The sequence below is a fragment of the Vanacampus margaritifer genome, chromosome 16, assembly GCF_051991255.1.
Source record: "Vanacampus margaritifer isolate UIUO_Vmar chromosome 16, RoL_Vmar_1.0, whole genome shotgun sequence".
Taxonomy (NCBI): domain Eukaryota; kingdom Metazoa; phylum Chordata; class Actinopteri; order Syngnathiformes; family Syngnathidae; genus Vanacampus; species Vanacampus margaritifer.
The window spans coordinates 4,733,342-4,754,068 of NC_135447.1; the positions used below are offsets into that span (position 1 = coordinate 4,733,342).

At 38.1% G+C, this 20,727-nt stretch overlaps 1 protein-coding gene across 2 annotated transcripts in view; it reads left to right on the top strand.

Annotated features, from left to right (window-relative positions):
- Positions 1 to 13,244: 13,244 nt before the first annotated feature.
- The window catches only part of atp2a3 (ATPase sarcoplasmic/endoplasmic reticulum Ca2+ transporting 3), a 53,486-nt gene continuing 46,003 nt past the window's right edge, over positions 13,245 to 20,727 (top strand). For both annotated transcript variants that reach the window (XM_077546433.1, XM_077546432.1), the window contains exon 1: positions 13,245 to 13,641. In XM_077546433.1, coding sequence (XP_077402559.1) covers positions 13,524 to 13,641 — 118 coding nt within the window. In that variant the 5' untranslated portion in view covers positions 13,245 to 13,523. The remainder of the gene's footprint in view (positions 13,642 to 20,727) is intronic.

Sequence of the window (20,727 nt, forward strand, 5' to 3'; positions counted from 1 at the left end):
CAAAAGACATGTTAGCTTGCTAGCTAGCTGATGGGTAGCTAGTACTAGTAGTATTTGATTGACAATGATTTTGCTTCAATCTATTGACGTGCAAGGAATTGTAATGATCTACTCCAGTCTGACTCGCTAATGCTAATTAGCGCGCTACTTTTTTTTCCCCACGTCTTGTCTTAAACCCTTTTCATACTGCACTCAACGACGCAAAATGACCCGTTTCCAGCAAACCCATATTTGGAAATGCTAACGTAGCAGCCTACCAGGAAGTAAAGTTTTTTTTTTTACTGCTGGTAAGACCGCACGTTGACAAGATGTCGCTTTCATTGTTGACTGTGTAGCTAGGTTGTCTGAAGATCCCGAGCCACTTCCGAGTGACAGCTGTTTGAAACACTTAGCGCCGTCTCCGTGAGGGAAAACGCAATCGATGCTCTCTTTGAGGGGCTCAGCAAACTTATTTAGAGTCTGAGCTCCAAGTGTAAGATTCCCCCCTTGGTTGTCATGGTAATCAAACCCGGTCTCGCCATTGGCCGGCAGTATATGGGGCAGGATGAGACGGGGGTCGCCCTCTCAAATGGCCTAATTTCCGTATTTCACATTCATTTGCATAGAGGTCAAGGAAAGACATTCAATTTGCGCCCTTGAACTTGAGTGAAGGTGACACGCGCGCATGTAAACCGAATCCGAAATCCGCAGCATACGCTTGCCTTTGTTCCATATTGCATCGCCTTTTAGAATCAGGTCACACCCGAACGCACAGGCTGTCCTACTTGTATCATTAATTTGTAACCCGGCCGCACAACGCATTGTTCTTACGGTGCCTGGCTGCGAAAGCCGATATTTTTAATTCCCTCATTTCGGCAGCAGCATGCTTGGCTCAGCCGGTGACCTTGACACAAAAAGAGGCTTCATCCCAATTGAATAAACCTCGATTAATAGTTAATGACCACCTCTATTATTATTTTTTATTTTTTTTTAATGAGAGAACAGATACTCTATACCGGCCGTGTTGGCTCACGAAGAAGTTTGTCATTTGAGAAAAAAAAAAAAAAAAAAAAAAAGGGGACACTTTTTAATTACACGTGGCTGAGGGGAACGTTTTCGAATGAAGGTAATGGATGGAAATAGTCAAGCTGAGTCAGCACGGACCACACTGGAAAATTAAGTCAATGAAAAAATATAAGGAACTAAAGCCGTCGTTTTATTTGGGGCTTCCTTTTTCCAAACTGTCGCTTGGTGTGTGGGGGCGTGACTCTCATACAGCTTTCTGGCCCTGTCAAAAGCAGCTGCTATGTCATTAGTGTTTAAGTGTGTACATTAACCCCCCCCCCCCCCCCCCCACACCCCCCCCATCCCCCAGCATGCAGAAAGACATATGACTAAGACTAAGAATATATTGAATGAGAAGTCAACCCAAAACTTCTTGTTTGCCGAATATGAATTTATTTTATTTTATTATTATTTTTATATTTTTTTTCTGGAGAGCTCAGTATTGTTCATTCAGTAATTTCATCATTGCTCTCTTTAAAAAGTTTTTTTTTTTGTATGTGTATGTGTATTCATTAGTTCACCTAAAACCTATTAAAAAAAAATCCGGAATATGAATTTAATTAAAGCAGCAAAATCCACCGTTCTTTAACCATCTCAGGAGGCGGCCATTTTGCCACTTCCTGCCTACTGAATAATGACGTCACAGTTGCTCAGGTGACGACCAACCAATCACAGAGGACCTGTTTTTTTTTTGGTTTGGTCATGCAACGTTCACAGGATGAGCCGTGATCGGTCGCGCCCGCCGCCTGCGCCCCGAGGAACTGCGGTGTCATTTTTCAGTCGGCAGGAAGTGGCAAAATGGCCGCCCCCCCCCCCCCGGATGGAGAAAAACGAGTGGACTTTGCTGCTATGTTAGTATTCCACAAACGCAATATTAATCTGAATGCACATACAATAAAATATACTTTAAGTTTTTTTTTTTTCGTTTGACTTCCCATTTTAACGCCACCACAGAGCTATTATTTAACATTTAGTCTCTGCGTTTTTTTTTTTTTTACCTCCCATTTAGAGCCTAATAAGTTTCGTCCTTGATTTCACTTGCCATATGACACAATTTGATTAAAAAGGACTAATAGCACTACAAAAAGCAACAACCTTCTTATGTTATTCAGTGGCTTGCTTAGGGATTCTAAATTAATTTTCTAACCCCACTTTTTTTTTTTATGCTCATTCAGATCAGTATAACACACACACACACACACACACACACACACACACACTATCTTGATCGCGTTTGCATCCCTGCTTGTCGTCATTTGTTAGTCAAATGCTGCACACAAGTCAGGTGGACCCGCCGATACACAAGATGAAACAATAAATAGGCTCTTGTTCCTGAGAGAGTTCATTATTAACCAAGTTTTAGGTTTTACTCAAACTTAACTCATTCACTGCCATTGACGGCTATAGACGTCAAAAATTCATTTGAACTATTTCTTTTAGTTTAACATTTTTTTTGCCACTTTTGTTAAGAGTATGAAAACCTAGAAGAAAATTATTGTATTTATAACAAATATAAAATTTGTCATGCGATTAATTACAATCACAAATTTTTTAATAATCTCCTTTAAAAAAAAAAAAATTTAAAAACACATTAAAAAAATGTCTAGGTTTTCATACTGTTGTTAACAAAAGTGGGAAAAATAAGTTGAAGTAATATAAATAGTTAAAATGAATTTTTGACGTTTATAGCCGTCAATGGCAGTGAATGAGTTAATGTTATATACAGGTATGTGCGTGTGTGTGTGTTTACGACAGAACTCGGGTCACCCACGTCTTTGAAGCCGAGAGCTACTTCTTGGATACTGATAAAAGTGAAGGGCTACCATTTTAATGCACACTTCTGACAGAACAAATGCGCTCAAATGACATGTAGGCCATACAGACAAGCTGCCTTCTGCTAGCATGCGCGCAAATCTCAAGCCTTTGCTGTGGAGAGCTGTTTAATCAGGGCAGCGTTTTATTTAAAGTCTGTAACGTGGGCAGCAGCTTTTCTCGAGGGCTTCGCTGCATCGCCGCACAGCCCGGGTGGACGTGAGCGGACCTCCGAAACCGCAACTTTTAACACCTCAGCTTCACTCCCACCAACTTTTGCAGCTGGCTAGCTGAGGCGCTAAATTGCTTTAACGATAGGTGAGACTTCAAAGATGAAAGTTTTGTTTATTGTGTGTCGTAAATCTCATCGTCAAATGTCTTTGGATTTGTTTGGATTATCAGCACATGCTTGCGATAACAGTTCTTGATAAAAAATTTTTTTTTTTTTACAGAGAGCTGAGTTATAGAATACATTCATGAAAACATTAAAATTCAGAATCATAACTTATCTTGTCAAGACACGTTCACGAATCCCTTGAGATCCAACGTCGAGGTCTACGTGTGGTCATTTCCACCATTTTGTGAGATAACCGTCTGGTACACTGGTGAGTAATTGCTGCCATCTGTAGCGACACACCTGATGCCGGTCTGCTCGCTAATGCTGCCGTCCGTGTCACCGGGTGCCACAAAGCCGTCTAGCCGTCAGTATAATGACATGGAGACGGTCGCCACAAGTGATATTAGTCATTCTTTGCAGAGGATAAAGAATATATGCCTGTGTGAGTATTGTTATCTATTCTATTTATACTATATGTACTATTTGAAAATCTACTGTATTTGTCGTTTGTTAGCATTAAGCGAAACATATTTGGTTTAAATTTACATGTCAACATTCAACTGGGAATGTCAAAAAAAAGAGCTCAAAGCCTCTTTATGAAGAATTGTTTTCTACCTTCTAAATTTCTGCTCGTTAAGTTGAGTTCACTCACACCATAGAGCGCTTGTATCTCAAATGTTTGCTCGCAAGTCAAAGTAAAACTCATAGAGGCACTTGTATTTCAAGACGCCACTGTTTAGCAACAGAAATTGGGTGGCCAAGGTTCTCATAAAGGGGCGGTATACCCGTCACCGTCCATCAGCCTTTTGTCTCTCAATACAGTTGGCGTTAAGTCCCTTTTTCTGCTCAGCCCTTTTTGTCAACATTGTCAGTCTACGATGATGTAACCGCTTGCTTCACTTGACTCAAGTCGGATTGGCTTCTTAAACCTGGGATTTAACAAACCTGCCTTACCTGCACATTCCATCCACAGACATTTTCGTGTGTGTGAGAGAGAGAAAATGAGACTGGGGGGGGGGGGGGGAGATAAAAGCATAAAAAAGTCAACCCACAAAGGATAGGCCCGCAAGTTCATCTTGTTACATCCTTTAGCGATGTAGCTCTATTTGTGGAGTGTCCATATGCTTGCATAATCCTCCTTTTGTAAATACTGTACACACGATTGGTCTTTGTGCAGTATTGTGCATGTTATCCATGTAACAGTAAATAATAAAGGCCTATTTATGTTGCTCCGGTGCGCTCCCTTGTCGTCGTTAGCCTGTTAGCATATGTTAGCATTAGCGATTTGGAACGTTGTCATAATACCAATAAAAATACTAAGGTGTGTTCAAAAAAAAAAAAAAAAATGTGTTTGTGTCTGTGTAGATTCTCAGTCATCCAGATAAAGGCTGACTCGAGGGAACTGGACTTGAAGATTTAAAAAAAAACAAAAAAAAAACCTATAAGAGGTAAGATACAAATAACAAAAATACAACTGCAACATAAAGGAATGAAACTGTTGGATAATAGAATGCAAAGAAATAGAATAAAAGTTTTGAATGCATGTGTCCTCTACAAAAAAAAAAAGTGACACGCTGAATAACAAATGGATAAACAAGCAAACTTTTATGTTCTAGTCTGAGTTATCGCGGACACTCATGCTCTTAAAATGATTGATTTTTTTGTTTTTATTCCTCTTGGAACACGGAAAAAGATATCTTCAAATATGGTAAACATGAGCATGTACTTATGCCGACCGGTACGTCACATCATCTCAGAATCGTCTAAAAAAGGAATTCCTTTCCCAGAGGGCCAAAACTCTCTGCGGAATCCACATTTGCGATCCTGAACTCTGACCTACATCCTCATGATTCATACGTTAGCTGGAGTCGGGCAGTGCAAAAGTCACGCCTGAAACGAGACCAATGCTGAAGATTTTAATTATATGAGTTTGATGGTATAGCATTAAAAGAACTTGTTCTATCTTTGCTTTGCTTTTTTTTATGGTTAGACATTTTATTTTAGTTAACTAGTGAAGTCATGCGATTAATTACAATTTTAAAAAATATGATCGCCTCTTGCCCCAAATTTTTCAATAATCTTTTTTTAAAAATGAATTTATGGCAGTGAATGAGTTAATTTTCTATTATTTTAATATATTTAAATCTTATATTTCTGAAAAGTCTATTATGCGAGTCCTGCACGATGACATAACAATGGGGCTAATTTGCATAACTGTCAACTTAAAGTACCTATGACATGATCCTCGAAGCTGGGTGAAGATCCTGAGCCACTTTCAAGCGATGCCCAGTGTCCAGCCACTGGGCTATGCTGTCTGAATCATTGTTACGTACAATCATGCAAAAACATCCACATCCCGCGTGGGTGCAATTACCTGTGCTATGAAGGTAAGCAGAGCTGCGACGAGTTATTAGGGAGGCAAGTCATATGTGTGCATACAGCCCATAATCACAAAAGCGTCAAATATCAGTCAGGAGTGTGTCAGCATGTAATGTCCTTACACTTTGTGATGACGAGTTGATGAGCGGGAGCAAAATGGGGAGGGGCCAGCTGTGAGGACGGTCGCCACTGGACACGGGGTCTTCACAATCCTTCTCCGTATGCTATCCACGATGAGATTTCGCAGCTCTCTTACATTCTCATCTGACAGCATAGTTTTGTGCACCACCTGCGCCTGTCTGTCCTCCTCTCTGGTCTCGTAACGACCAGCCGCCCGCGGGCCTCCCTCCCTCCGCCACCACCAAGTCCATTTCCCAGGTCACTGATTAGTAATTGGAACTGTCTGACCAGATGTGACTGCTGCCTTTGTTGTGCTCTGTCTGCTGTGATGTGGAAAAGTGTGCACATTTGCATAAAGGGCATTTGGGGGGGGGGGGTGAAAACGAGCCATTTAAATGATCCGTTCTGTCCTTGGAGGCGATTATCAAGCTGGAGGTAATGATCAGAAGAGACAAGAACAAGAAGTGACTTTTAATAAGTGAGCGTTTGCTATAAATAGCTTTAGAATAGGGGTCTGCAACATGCGGCTCTGGAGCCACATGTGGCTCTTTTAGTTCCTCTCCTGTGGCTCCCTGTGGAGCTCTAAAAAAAAAAAATTAAAAAGCAGAAAATACTTTTTATTTTGCGTATTTATTCTTATATTTTACATAAAATACTCAAAATGATTAAGATTTTTTTTTTTTAATGAATACTTCAATATTCCAAAAAATGTCAGTTTAACATTTAATTTATCAGAAAATGATGAAAACTTTTTTTTTTTAAATCATCTAAAAATGTCCAAAAGGTGACAAGAAAGAGGAAATGCAGAAATTTACCATAAAATGTCAATTTGCCAAAAATGTCAGACAATTGAATAAAAAAGGCAGAAATGTTTTCCAAAAAAGTAACCTAAAATGTCCCCCAAAAAAAAAAAAAAGAATCACAGTAAATTACGATTAAATATTTTTGGAATTGTCAAAAAAGTCAGAAAATTTATGTTTTCAAAACAAACAAAAAAAGCAGAAAAGAAAACAATCAAAAAGCAAATACAAAATGTCCAGAATCAAAAGAAGAAATCCCGAAAATTACCATTAAATGTCCACAAAATTGCCCAAAAAGTCACAAATTCCCTGGCAAAAAAAGGGCAGCAAAAAAAAAAAAAAAAAAAATATATATATATATATATATATATATATATATATATATATATATATATATATATATTTAAGATTTAAGGAGAGGGGCAGAAAAAAATTGAACTCCGCCACTGGGTTGTAAAGTTAAAGTGACTTAAAACCTTTCATCCGCTCTCTCCACGTCACAGCGCACAATCAAACGGTGAGTATTTGTTTGATGCTGACATTTTCATCCCCTAAAAAAATGAATCCAAGTTTCATTATTTTCCCGGTAGAAAATGTTGAAACCCTTTGGAACAAACTAACCAGCATCCTGGAACAGATTGTGGTTGGCCATTAATTTCCCACTGTCATTTGATGAGAAATACATTGTTGACTAGAATTAAAGTCTTTCAAAATTGAAGTGAAGTTTTCACAGGCACATTCACACGCTCTGAAATGACACTTTTCTGCTCAAACTATGTTTTCTGTCTTAAAATAACTCTTCCAAGTCAGATGGAGGAAAAAGGATGAATGAACCAAAAACACATTAAAATACAAAAAAAAAAAGGTTCAACTGTATTTAATGTGGTGAAACATATAATTAAGACACTTGTGGTTTAACATAAAAAAAAAGGACAGCAAATAACAGGTTTTAAACGTTCTCAATGAAACTAAAGTTTGTCTACTTGCTGATTTAAATAAATACGCTTTTTTTCCCAGTTGCCATCCGAGTCAGAAACAAAATATTGTCTTTTTTTTTTTTTCAAATCTTGAAATCAAATCTTCATGACATATTTCAAGCTTTTTCCAAAGAAATTTCTGTTGGATTAAGATCGATCAGTTGAAATCATTGAACTTCAACCACTTTGTGTGCTTTGGACGCACGCTTACGGTCTTCATTGTTCCGAGGAGTGCGTGATCTTGTACTCAGCACATTACGCTCTAAAAACCATTTGGTCATCCTCTAATTTCACAAGTCATGTGGTAGATTCAAGGTCTTTTTTACATGCTGAGGCAAAACAGAACCGCAACTTAATGGATCCTCAACCATGCTTAACTGTTGGTAGGATATTTATTTCCTTACAGACATCATTTGTTGCTATGAAAAAAACACTGGAAAAAAACACGTTTTGATTTCATTGTCCACGGGATATTTTCCTAGAGTGTGGTTTCTCCAGGTACTCTTTGGCAAAGTTCATGTATGCCAGAAAGATTTGTATTTACAATGGAACCGCTAGCGTGTATCTACTGTATGTATGCCGCAACGTATCCAATTAAGAATTAAATGATTAGATGACAAAAAGTACATAAGGCAACTGACCCTTGTATTGTTTTTACAATTTTTTTGGTGTCGTAAAACTCATTCAAATACAATCATTTAAAAACCTCTGCTCTACCGTCTTTAAAAAAATATATGGTGGATTTGTTTTTATATATGTTGATTTTTATTTTATTTTTAAATGAACGAATTAGTAAATAATAATCATAATAATAAATAGACCGATTTTTAAGTTGTCAGAATAAGAGACGAAAGGTAGAGTAAAATGTCCAAAAAGTGACCACATAATGTCCAAAAAGGAAGAGGAAAAGCAGAAAATGACTCTAAGATGTCCATGAAATTGCCATAAATGAAAGAGAATTAAAATAAAAAATAATAAAAGGGCAGGAAAGAAAATTTTCAAAAAGTAACCATAAAATGTACAAAAACAAAAGATGGCAGAAAATTACCTTAAAATGTCTTTGGAATATTTTTCTTTTTAAAAAGTCAGGAAATAGATTTTTTTTTTAAAGGAATAAAAGAACATGTTCGAGAATGGTAAATGGTAATTAATTTATAAGTAATTATAAAATGTCCAAAACTAAAAGAACTCCTGAAATAAAATGTAAAATGTCAGAAAATTGATAGCTTAAAAGTCTGAAAAATTTTGAAATAAAAAATAATAATACTTTTTAAAGCCATAAAATGTCCAAATAAGGAAGAAGAGAGGCAGAAAATTAACATATATACGTAAAATTTGACAGGAAGGCAGAAAAGTCTAAAAATGGATGAAAAATGAAGTATGAAAAATTCCAACAACAACAACAAAGGCGAAAGGTAGAAGAAAATGAATTGGATGCTGCATATTTTCCTGCTAGAGCATTAAACAAACACACTGTTGTGTTCATCACAATGTTCAAATAATAAGCGGCTCCAAACAGATTCTTTGTTATTTATTTGGCCCCTAAAATGGCTCTTTTGACAGGAAAGGTTGCTGAGCCCCTACTTTGACTTCCAGATGACATTCTGTGATCTGGAACTATTTGCGCCCTCGCCATCACCCACCCACTCCAGTCTAGTTCATCACTCTGGAAGTTGACCCCCAGCATCTGTAACTTGGCTTCAAAGGCCAACGCTCTGCGACATCTGCGCGTGTTGACAGCTCTTGACGCATGAGTTAATTGATGAAGAAGACACATCAAATGAGCCGTGTCTGACTAAAACAGAGGAGCTGAAGAGGAGGAAGAAGTCGTGCTGGGAGGCTGATGACTGCTATTAATACCATAAGTGAGCCAGACCAACAAGAAAGTTGTGAGAGAAAACCAAATCCACTCTCTGTACAGATGGACCGACAAAGTATTGTTTATTTTTTGTTGTTGAGACAACTTAACAAATTCATGTTTCCCTCTCAAGTCCTCACACATTTAACCCCTAGGCGTTATTGTGACCCGTTTTGGGGTTTTTGTTGGTTCTGACCAAGCCATTTCAAAATAAAATACTGCCTACGGGTTAAGAACGTTTTGGTAAGTTAACACAGAAATCATCAGCTGAGGTAAATAATCACAACTGAGTCAGCAAACAACAACAGTGTACATAGCAATCGCTAGCGATAAATCCATCGAAATTTTGATTTGATTTGGTTTTATTTCATTTTATTTTGGAGTCTTTGTTTGGTCTCGTTTCAGAAGCTTTACTTCCTGCCCTCGTGTCTCCTCATTATGTTGATTGTCTCCACCTGTGTCACATCCCTGTGTATAAATAGTCTGTGTTTAGAGTTGTATTTTGTCAGCTTGCCATGTCCTGAAATCTCTTAGTAAATTGTTTTTTTGCTGTAATTGTTTTGTTTCACGTCACTCCTTCTTTTTTTTGTCCTTGATAAAGAATGTTATGATTCCTTCATGGCTGTGATGTATATATTTTTGACCAATCACACCTCAGCTTCAGAAATCACGTGAGCCGTATTACCGGAGCCCTAAGCAACTATGATGTTATTTTCAGTTGACGGCAAGTAACAAAATGGCTGCCCTTTCAGATGGATGAAAATGGGTGGGTTTTGATGCTTAACCCCAACGACGTGTTTAGACTAGTGGGGCTACAACGTATTGTGAAGAGAATTTTGGGGTTGATTTCCTTTTTCAGATGCCTGTTGAACAAAAATGTGACTTTTGAAAGTTGTATGTTGTGCTTTTGGGTCATTTTTGTAATCTTGTTGGAAAGTTTTCATGCTGCTTATTTTTTCTATAAAAAATAAATTGTTGAGGTGAGGTCTGTTTGAATAATCATTTTTGGTATTTGGTAGATAAAAAAGCTGAATTTAATAGGGGGGATGCTGACTTACCCCTAGTAGAGATGTTTTCTATAATTGTGCAGGAAAATCTAATGTTTTTGTTTTTTGCACCCTTCGGCGGCTACGGCTCATTTCCCTTATGCAAATGAATGCTTAAAAAAAAAAGGAAAGCAAAGTCTATTAGGGTCTGACAGAGCTGTGTGGAAAATGTGGAACTGGTGCAGAGACTGGTACAGTCCCCCTAGTGTGCAGAACCCTAGAGGAAGAAGGGGGAAGGGTGAGGGGCTTTGTTTGGGTGGGGATTTCCGTTCCATTCGAACCCGAGGGCTTCTTACAAAACTTATGTCACTGTGAGGCCGCGAGGAAAAAAACTGAAAGGAACCTCCATGATGATTAATGATTATCTCTAGTGAGAATTCTAAATAATAGATTGGTTGATATGTAGAAGATATAATTCTCAGAATGAGACCTTGGCACAAACATCTCAGCAAGTTATTGAATAAGTCGCACATGTGAATACACCCCAAGTGAGAGATGAAACCAGCTGTGAGTTTGGACAGAATTGGAACGCCTTGTTCCTTTCGTACTTTGTAAGCAAAAGGTCCCAGTCTGGTTGCGGTGAGGTCCAACAGAAGGCCCATTTCTGCGTGCCCTGTAGTAACCTCACACTTAGGATAAAGTGATGGAAAGGAACTCTGTAACGTCACTTTCCCTTGTGCTGGGCTCCTTGTCAGCGAATGAATGGGTAAATTCATTTCGCTTCTGCCAAAATGCATAAAGTACATTTTCCTTCTGAGAGGAAAAAGACCCAAAACTCCAAATAGCACCGAAAAGTGTAGCACTTAGGTTTAAAGTGAGTTAAATCTAAACGTTGCAACTAAACTCACCTCAAACAGTCAACATGCAACAATGTCTACAAATGTGTGATGAGCTTGTTACATCATTTCACTGGTGCAATTTTCCAGGAAGAAAACTCACAGGTCCCCAGGCGATACTAAATGACATGCAAAATAAGGTTGTAGTGTACACTGAGGCTACTATGCACACATTCCCAACCAGAAAACAGTAGTCGGTAGTCATCTGTAGATAATAGCTTAACTCATTCACTGCCATTGACGGCTATATACGTCAAAAAAATCATTTGAGCTATTTATATTAGTTTAACATTTTTCCCACTTTTGTTAACAAGAGTATGAAAACCTAGGGGGGAAAAAATATTATAAATTTAGAACAGATATCAAATTTGTGATTAATCGTGAGTTAACTAGTGAAGTCATGCAATTAATTATGATTTAAAAAATGGAATGGCCTGATGCTACTAATTTTTAATAAACTTTTCTTTTTCTTTTTTTAAAAAAAGAAAAGATTATTACAAATAATAATAAGTAAAATTACTTTATTTTTTTAAACAAGAAGAAGAAAAGTTAAAAAATTAGGGGCGTCAGGCGATTACATTTTTTCGTAATTAATCACATGACTTCACTAGTTAACTCACGATTAATCACAAATGTTATATCTGTTCTAAATGGACAATATTTTTTTCTAGGTTTTCATACTCTTGTTAACAAAAGTGGATTTTTTTTTTAAACTAATAGAAATAGTTCAAATGAATTTTTGACATCTATAGCCGTCAATGGCAGTGAACGAGTTAAACAACTGGCATTTAAATCAGACATGAGCGTGTCTCCATTAGTGCGTGTCCCAGGATCTTTATTTATTTAAAAGTGCATTTCTGGCCTGTATGTGTGTAGCATGTTCAAATGAGCAAAAAAAAAAGTTTCATTTCAAAATGTCATTTTTGAAGATGCACTGGCTTGTATTGGTTTATTGCACTGGTGATAAAGAAAATAGGGTCTTCATCATTGCCATGGTGACCCTGGATCGTCTACTTTAGGAACTGATAATGTTAAAAAAAAAAAATAAATAAATAAATATATATATATATATATATATATATATATGTGTGTGTGTGTATATGTATATATATGTATATATATTTTAAAAAATTAAAAAAAAAAAAAAAAAAAAAAGGAGAGCAATGATGATGTCAAATCGAATGAACAATACTGAGCTCTCCTGAGAAAAAAAAAAAAAAAAGGAACTGATAATGTCACAATCCAGACTCCTCTTGTGTGAACATGGACTACAATAAATGTTCACTTCAAGACATTATGAAATGTAATATTTTAGAGAGTCCTCTATAGTCTAAAGCAGTGTTTTTCAACCGCGGTGCTCGAGTACCCCCCTATCCAGCCTGTTTTCCATGTCTCCCACAACCGGGGCTGAAAACCACTGGCCTAAAGCGATCTTGTTCATCTTTGATCCTAAGGCAACGGATTTCTGTCCCTGCCAAGTCTCCTTGAAACTAAATGTCACGAGATGTGAAAAAGCATTCTCTTTTTCCAAAAACAGAAACTTGACACGTCTGACCTTTTCTCTATCATCTGTAGACTAAAAATAAATATTGCCTTAGTTGAAAGAAGACTTCATTAATTATCCATGTAGTGTGGGGAGTTGAAAAATACACCTCTTTATTGATACATTTCGCTTTTATAGCAACATTTGCCCCAAAAGATGCCGGCCCACCAGGAATCTTCCCTAAATGCCAGATGACCAGTCCAGCCCTGAGTACAACTATAATTTACACAACTGCGTCGTTCTGTGTTTTGTTCGCGGATTTTTAGAAGAAAGAAAGAAGATATTTTGCTCCGTTTCTTCCCACTACTGCAAATGACGTCACCACAACACGCACAACGAGGACTGCCCGCCTTGTGTCGTGTCATGTGCGTTCGGAGGAAGTCCCAGCAGCCGCCGGAGTGTGTACAGGTATGCGCAGCCAATGGGAGCGCAGGAGGGAGTGTACAACAGATGAGAGGCGGCGCGCGCCGGCTCACACTTCGCATCGCACCTTCACATGCAGATGAGGTCGACAGCAGGCGATCACTTGAAGCAGAGCAACGTGCGTCTCATTCAGGGCCGGGGGTTTGCTGCTGCTTCTTCTTCTTCTTGTTCTGGCGTGGCCAGGTGATTTCGTACAAGGAGACGCACCCAACCGCCTCGGCGTCCGTCTGCGGAAATCTTTTCGGCACCCACCTCCACCCCCTCACCGCCTCGCTCTAGCACCCGAGTAGATGTTCAACTCCATGCATTCTCATCTCCTCATCTAAGCGCCAAATTGTGTCCGCCGAGATGGAAAACGCGCACACTAAACCGGCGAGTGAAGTTTTAGACTTTTTCGGCGTGAATGAAAACACAGGGCTGACTCAGGAGCAAGTGAAAGTGCAATTGGAGAAATATGGGCCGAACGGTGAGTAGTTTTGCTCCTTTATCACCCTCATTCATTCTTTTTCACAATGCTGCAAGATTCAATTAGATGCTGTCGAAATATATGGGTGTAATATTTCAAGCGTTACCCTCTGCTGCGCTTTGAGTGCAACGTTATATTAGATTATACATTTATTTATTTGCATCAATATTAGGTTATTTCAAATACGACCGTGTTTTAATTGCCCACAGCGGAGACTTTAGTATGACTCGGATTAGGATTCATTCATTGTATAATACATACAAATATTGGCCCGCGTACCTTCTTATATGCACCACAAGGGCTGGCCATTCACCCTTAAAGAATATAGCTGTCATATTAATTAAGTAATTTAATCTGGTCTGCTGGTCTATTGAAGCCCCCTTATGTCAGGTCCTGTTTTAAAGTAAGCACAAAGTAAAACAAACCAGCAGCGTTCCTCTGTGTACACAGCGTACATATCCCCTGCTTGTCATTCATGTCACCAGGAAGTACACACACTTGTACTCGAATGGAAGATGAGGCGGTGACGTTGATGGAACCCAAAAGCTTGGTCAACCTGTTTATCACTTTAAACACTTGTCTCTCAGAAATAGGCAGATGTCTGATACTTTACCGCTCAAGTCACAAGATCAAATCAAATAACAACTCCGGGCTGCCATGGATGGCAGTAGCCCCGCGGCAGGGAAATGTAAATGGAGCAAAAATTAATATGCTGTGGAACTTCGAGTTAGGTGACTAATTGGGAGAAGGGCCTAAATATTTTTAATTTTTTAAAACATTTTTTTCATGGTCTAAAAACACTCAATACAGTCCCAAAATATTTTGTATTTTCTTCATGGCATAAAAAATGCTCAGTACAAAATTCATGTAAATAAAAAAAGAAGAAGCTTGAAACTGTTTGAAAAGTGTATCCAAATTAATTAATTGGTAGATACAACACGTTTCTTTGAGTTGCGTCATGAAGGCCGTGCTAAACTAGCGTTCATGCGACAGTGACCCCTGCCAACATGGCCGTCACGTGTGCCCATGCGTTGCTTTTTATAGGAAAGTAACTACTAACCCCTGCCAAGATGGCCCCCACATTGGCGTACTCATTAGCCCGCTCTCGCTACTGTAAGTCTGTTTATCTTTGACAAGACCTGCGCAAGCCGGAAACTGGTGGTGATCACGTTATCATTTTCAGGCTCCACTTTTTATACTACTGTCAAAAACAAAGAAGCCGTAAAGGCAGTGGCGAAGACCTTAAATAATAGAAAAGGTAGAATTATAGTTATTTGTGTGGCTACATAAAAAAAGTGCTGATGATAGCTGGCTACATAAAAAAAAAAAAAAGTGCTGATGATAGCATTAGCATAACGCAACAGCTAGCTATATTGCCTTAAGACGTCTCTGATTTGCGACTGCTTTCTTTAGAATAAAGCACGTTATCACTCATTTCTATAACGTATCTATTTTTCAACTCCACAGTACACGGCAAAAATAACAAGGAAAACATCACTTGGTTTTGAATTATTTCTATTTCCATTAATTTCAGTGGGTGCTTTCAGTTCGGTTCAGGAATAGTGTCTCCGAATTAATTGTGAACCGAGGTTCCACTGTAGATGGTAGAAGTGAATTTTTAACATCCCAAAGCATTTTCCATGAGACGTTCTAAAAGAGTGGTGACTCATAACAGGCAACAGACTATCCATCAGAATCGTCGTACCGCTGCCCATTTGTTAGCCACCTGCTATGGAGCAAGATATTCTGCTAGCTAACCTTTGAAGCAGGATTTAGCCTGCTAGCTAACTACGATACGCAATACTTTTTAACAGGCAACAGACTATCCATCAGAATCGTCGTACCGCTGCCCATTTGTTAGCCACCTGCTATGGAGCAAGATATTCTGCTAGCTAACCTTTGAAGCAGGATATAGCCTGCTAGCTAACCACGATACACAATACTTTTTACTAACAGTTCAGCCTTAGTGGATATATAGTGAATTATATTTGGTCATTATACTGAAACAACACTAAGGCTGCTAATGATGTTAGCAAAATTAGCACACTACTTTTTACAACGCCACTGGTCGGTCTTTTATTGTGCGGTATATCGACCTTCTTGTAAGTTTGTGTGTAGCGTGGCGTTATTAGCCTAGCGCGTTGAGTGTGCACAGCCCCACCTTTCCCTCCTGGCCTGTCATTTGCATGTGCGGCCGAGCTGCGGCGTACAGTATAGCGCCATATTGTGCAAGTCAAACAGTTGGCCTCTTGTTTGCCGCGCAGCCGCTTTACACAGGCCTGTGATGACTTCATGGAAAAAAACAACGTCCCGCCACAGATAACATCGCTTTTAGCTGTGAACTTCCTGTGCATGTGTGTGTGTGTGTGTAAGTCTGTATAGATAATAGCTGTTGCAAGGGAATACCCGTTTCCCTTTTTGGATCTGACTTTATTATTGTTTCTTCTGTAAGACAAAGTCAACCCAGGGACACCAATGTGGCTTATATTTGGTTATGTTGACTGCACAGCTGCTTCTCCTTGTTTTCTCGGAAAGTGCTGACTTTCTAGTTGACTGCAAGGTGTTTATTTCTGTCTCATTGCAAAAGCCTCGCAGGGGCGCATGTATGTTAGCGCTCGCAAACATGCATGCACAATTGATGAGGCGGTGTTACCAGAATCTCATTAGCATGATGAGCCAGCGCGAGTGTTTGTCTTGGTGCGGACATGAGAGGGCAAACGAAAAGGGAATCTAACACGATCTGCACGAGTCAAGAGTCTGCGGTTCCAGTGATGCCATAGCAACTTAACCTGCGGAAATCAATTTGCGTTTCTGTCCGTATCTTTATGTAGAACCTTTCAAATGTACACAGTCGTTTTTGGATGTCAGATTTGTATTTTTTTCTGCAATCATGTCTTCTTATTGACTGTTTTCTGTGTTTCTATGGCTAGAATGAAAACCAAAAACTACAGGTTTATCGAAATTGTTTGTTGTCTAGATCAGGGTCTCCAAGGCTAGTCCTCGAGAGACGTCTGTTGGATGAGGGGAGAAAATGGAAAACAGGCTGGTTGGGGGCTCGAGAGGATTTGGAGACCTCTGGTCTAGATTCGAACATGCGATCATCTCAAATGGAGGCATTATTATGCTCGATATGACACTGGCCTGGAAACTTAGTCAGTCAAGGACATTTAGTTTAATTCTCCTCCTTAGGGCTGTCAAAATCCGAGTTAATTATGGGGATTAATTTAACTCATTCACTGCCATTGATGGCTAGAGCTGTCAAAAATTCATTTCAACTGTTTCTATTAGTTTAACATTTTTTCCCCACTTTTTGTTAACAAGAGTATGAAAACCTACAATTTTTTTTTATTGTACATTTAGAACAGATATAAAATTTGTGAGCTAACTAGTGTAGTCATGCGATTAATTGCGATAAAATATAATTATCAACTATTTTTTAAAATTGTAATTAACCACATGATTTCAGTAGTTAACGCACGATTAATTGCAAATTTGATATCTGTTCTAAATATACAAGAAAAGGTTTTCACACTCCACATAAGTGGAAAAAATGTTAAATAGAAATAGTTCAAATTAATTTTTGACGTCTATAGCCGTCAATGGCAGCGAATGAAAGCGTGTAAAAAAAATAATAATAATAATAATTCTCAGTTAACTCAGTGTGGAGCCGAAATAAGTTCTGAGAATTGTTTTTTATGTGAAAAAGATCACCTGTAAAGCTGAGTGCCTTTTGATCGTTTTAACAGCTGTATTTTACAGTATTCTAAGTATTAAGTGTTCTATTCAAGGATTAAAGAAAGCGATTAGAACAGTATTTGATGATAAAAATACTTTCTTTTTTTTCTCTTTACTTTCTATGTGATGATTTTACATTAATTCCAAGATTTTACACAATATCTGTTGCTTTGAAGAAAAAAGTCGAAGCGGAAGTACACAGTAAATTTCGTAGAGTAAATTTTACTCTAAAAAAGACTATATTCGGTCCCAGTCTAAACAGAATAAACGTTACACTCGGAAGAGAGTAAAATATTATATAGAATAATTTTTTTTTTAAAAATCACTCAATAGTTCAGGAACAATCGCGCAACCTTCAGCAAGGGGGGACGGCCGCTCTATCACTTGAGCTGTGCCGCGCCTACCGTTGGATAGCATTGTTGGCGTGTGCATAGGGGGACCAAAATGGTCGGGGGTACGAGGATTCCACCTGACGCCAGCGACGTTTTGCTCTCTTTCTGGTTTAAAATTTACTCTAGTTTAGTCTGGGACATAATATAATCCAAAATTCACTCTACGAAATGTACTGTGTAGAAAAATGTGATTACGGAAAATTGAGCGATTTATTCGTTTAAATGTTTTAATGGTTTGACAGCACAAAAAAAAAATCTAATATAGTAGTTTAACTCCACAGTCTCCTGACGCACTCCATTTACTGCAGGAATCTCACTCATTTACCGCAAGCGTGCCTCCAATAAGTCACTTTTATCGCACGTACTCACACGCTGCCCTGTGTGTGGGCACTCAAAGAATGTTTGTACTGTAACGGTCAATAATTTCTAGCCTGCACATTCACAGTCCACAACCAAAGAGCTGTTATTATTTTTTTTCTTCCAGAGAACAGACACCCTGACAATTCAGGGATTGTTTTTTTTCCACCGTGTATTTTTCCGCCTTTGCTTGTCAAGAGTTGAGACAAAATGGAGTGTTCGACTTGACAGGCGACAACATGACATGACATCAAATATGGGAAGCTTGTTGAGCTACAGTACATCCACACACTCCTACACTTAGCAACAACTCCCCCCTGCGCAGCATTTTGTTTGATGCAACACTGGCAAAGTCATTTTAAAAGCTTATTGTTTTGTGAGGGAAATTGAGTTTTGATACTTTTCACAATGGTAATCAAAATATGCAATTGCAGTGAATCCCTGTCTATCTCATGGTTCATAAAACCAATCAGCATCTGGTGTGACCATCACGCTCCTCAAGGTCACTCTAAAGGTGAAGGTAGCACACCTGTGAGGTAGCTGGATTATCTCGGCAAAGGAGAAGTGCTCACTAAAACAAATTTGAACAGATTTCGGAACATTTGAGAGAAATGGGCCTTTTGTGTAAATGATAGGTGGGAGCCAAAACAAAAGTGTTTTGTTTTTAATGTTCTTTAGCTTTAATATTTAATTCTCTTTTGTTTTGCGTGCAAACTGATGACTATTTTTTAAACAGTTACTTGAGGATTGTTACTGTGGTATCTTCATAAATTGGACCTTGACATAGAACAGAAAGTGGAAGAAACTATTTTGCTTCTAAAATGGAACGATCTTTATTTATATAAAGCTCTATATTATATAAATCAGGAGTGTCCGACACAAACAGTAGTTTTCAGTAACATTATTATTGTTCCTAATTTTATCCACTAGTCTATAGGGGCACACTGGCAACCACTTAAATGACATTCTTAAATTTGGCAGTTACTCCAAAAAATGCAAAAAAAAAATGCACAATTTAAAAAAAAAAAAAAAAAAAAAAATTCAGATTACTCTGCAGTAAGATAATAAATGAGAATAGTTTCAGAATGTACATGTAATTATTTACATCTCATTATTTATAGGTTATTAGGTAACGGACACTCGAGATCAAATTTGGGTGAAAGTGGCCACTGAATTAAAATGTTTGACACCCCTCATATAAAACTTTTTTTTTTTTTTCGTAGTAGTGGCATCAATTCTTTTTCGCACCCTTCCTTCTCACTCTGCCCACCTCCACTTTGAACCCCCCCCCCCCCCCTCAAATCTAATTTTTCTTGTCATGTTGTGGGCCGCTGAAAAATGCATGATGGGCCGCAAATGGCCCCCGAGCCGTAGTTTGGACCACTTAATGTAAGTTGTTTCCACTCTACTGATCAAAATCATATCATCTTGAACTTCCTTCTCCACAATAAAAGAGGAAATGCCATCTACCATTTAAATAACCTCTTTAGATTAACTCACGTTACTGACGTACTAAGCATGTTTTTTTTTTTTCTGTCAATAAAAAGAGGATGAATTGTGTAACGCAACTACACTTTGCTTACCATGCTTTCTATAATTATGACAACTTAATTTCTCCTCTTGTGCCACGCCACGACTTTAAAGGAAGAGTGTGTCACTCATTGCGAGAGAGACGTTTCATTGTCTCCTCCTCCTCCCCGCCAACACACGCCGGAGTGTTCTCTTCGAATCAGGCGCTTGTTTACATTTCACTTTAATTGTCCCACCATGTTCCAGTTGAGAATTGCATTGTGTCGTTGGAGTGATGTGGGCTGAGAAGAGAGTGTTAAGTTGTTGAAAAGTAATTCAAGGCCGCTGGGTTTTGAGTCACTTCCTGGCTCAAGCGGTTCCAGTGTGTCATCCCTGCTTTGGCTGGCTTGTCGCCGGCTTTCGAACATCCCACGTGTGCGTCTATCTGTTGGTCATCGCTGATGAAGGCTTTAATGAGGGGTTTTACTGCCGAAGCCATTTGAGATTTTTTTTTTTAAACATCTCATCATATATATCATCTCATCATCATATATCATCTCATCATATATCTCATCGTATATCATCATATCATATCATTTGTCATATATCATATCTCATATCTCATCATATATATGATATAATCATATCATCTTATATATCATGTAATCATATGTCATATCTCATATCATATATCATCTCATATCTCATTATATATATCATCTCATCATCATATATCATCTCATCATATATCTCATCGTATATCATCATATCATATCATTTGTCATATCATATCTCATCATCATATCTCATTTCATAAATTATCATCTCATATCTCATCATATATATCATATTATCATATCATCTTATATATCATATAATCATATGTCATATCTCATTATATATATCATCTCATATCTCATTATATATATCATCTCATCATATATCTCATCGTATATCATCATATCATCATATCATATCATTTGTCATATATCATATCTCATCATCATATCTCATATCTCATTTCATAAATTATCATCTCATATCTCATCATATATATCATATATCATATAATCATATCATCTTATATATCATA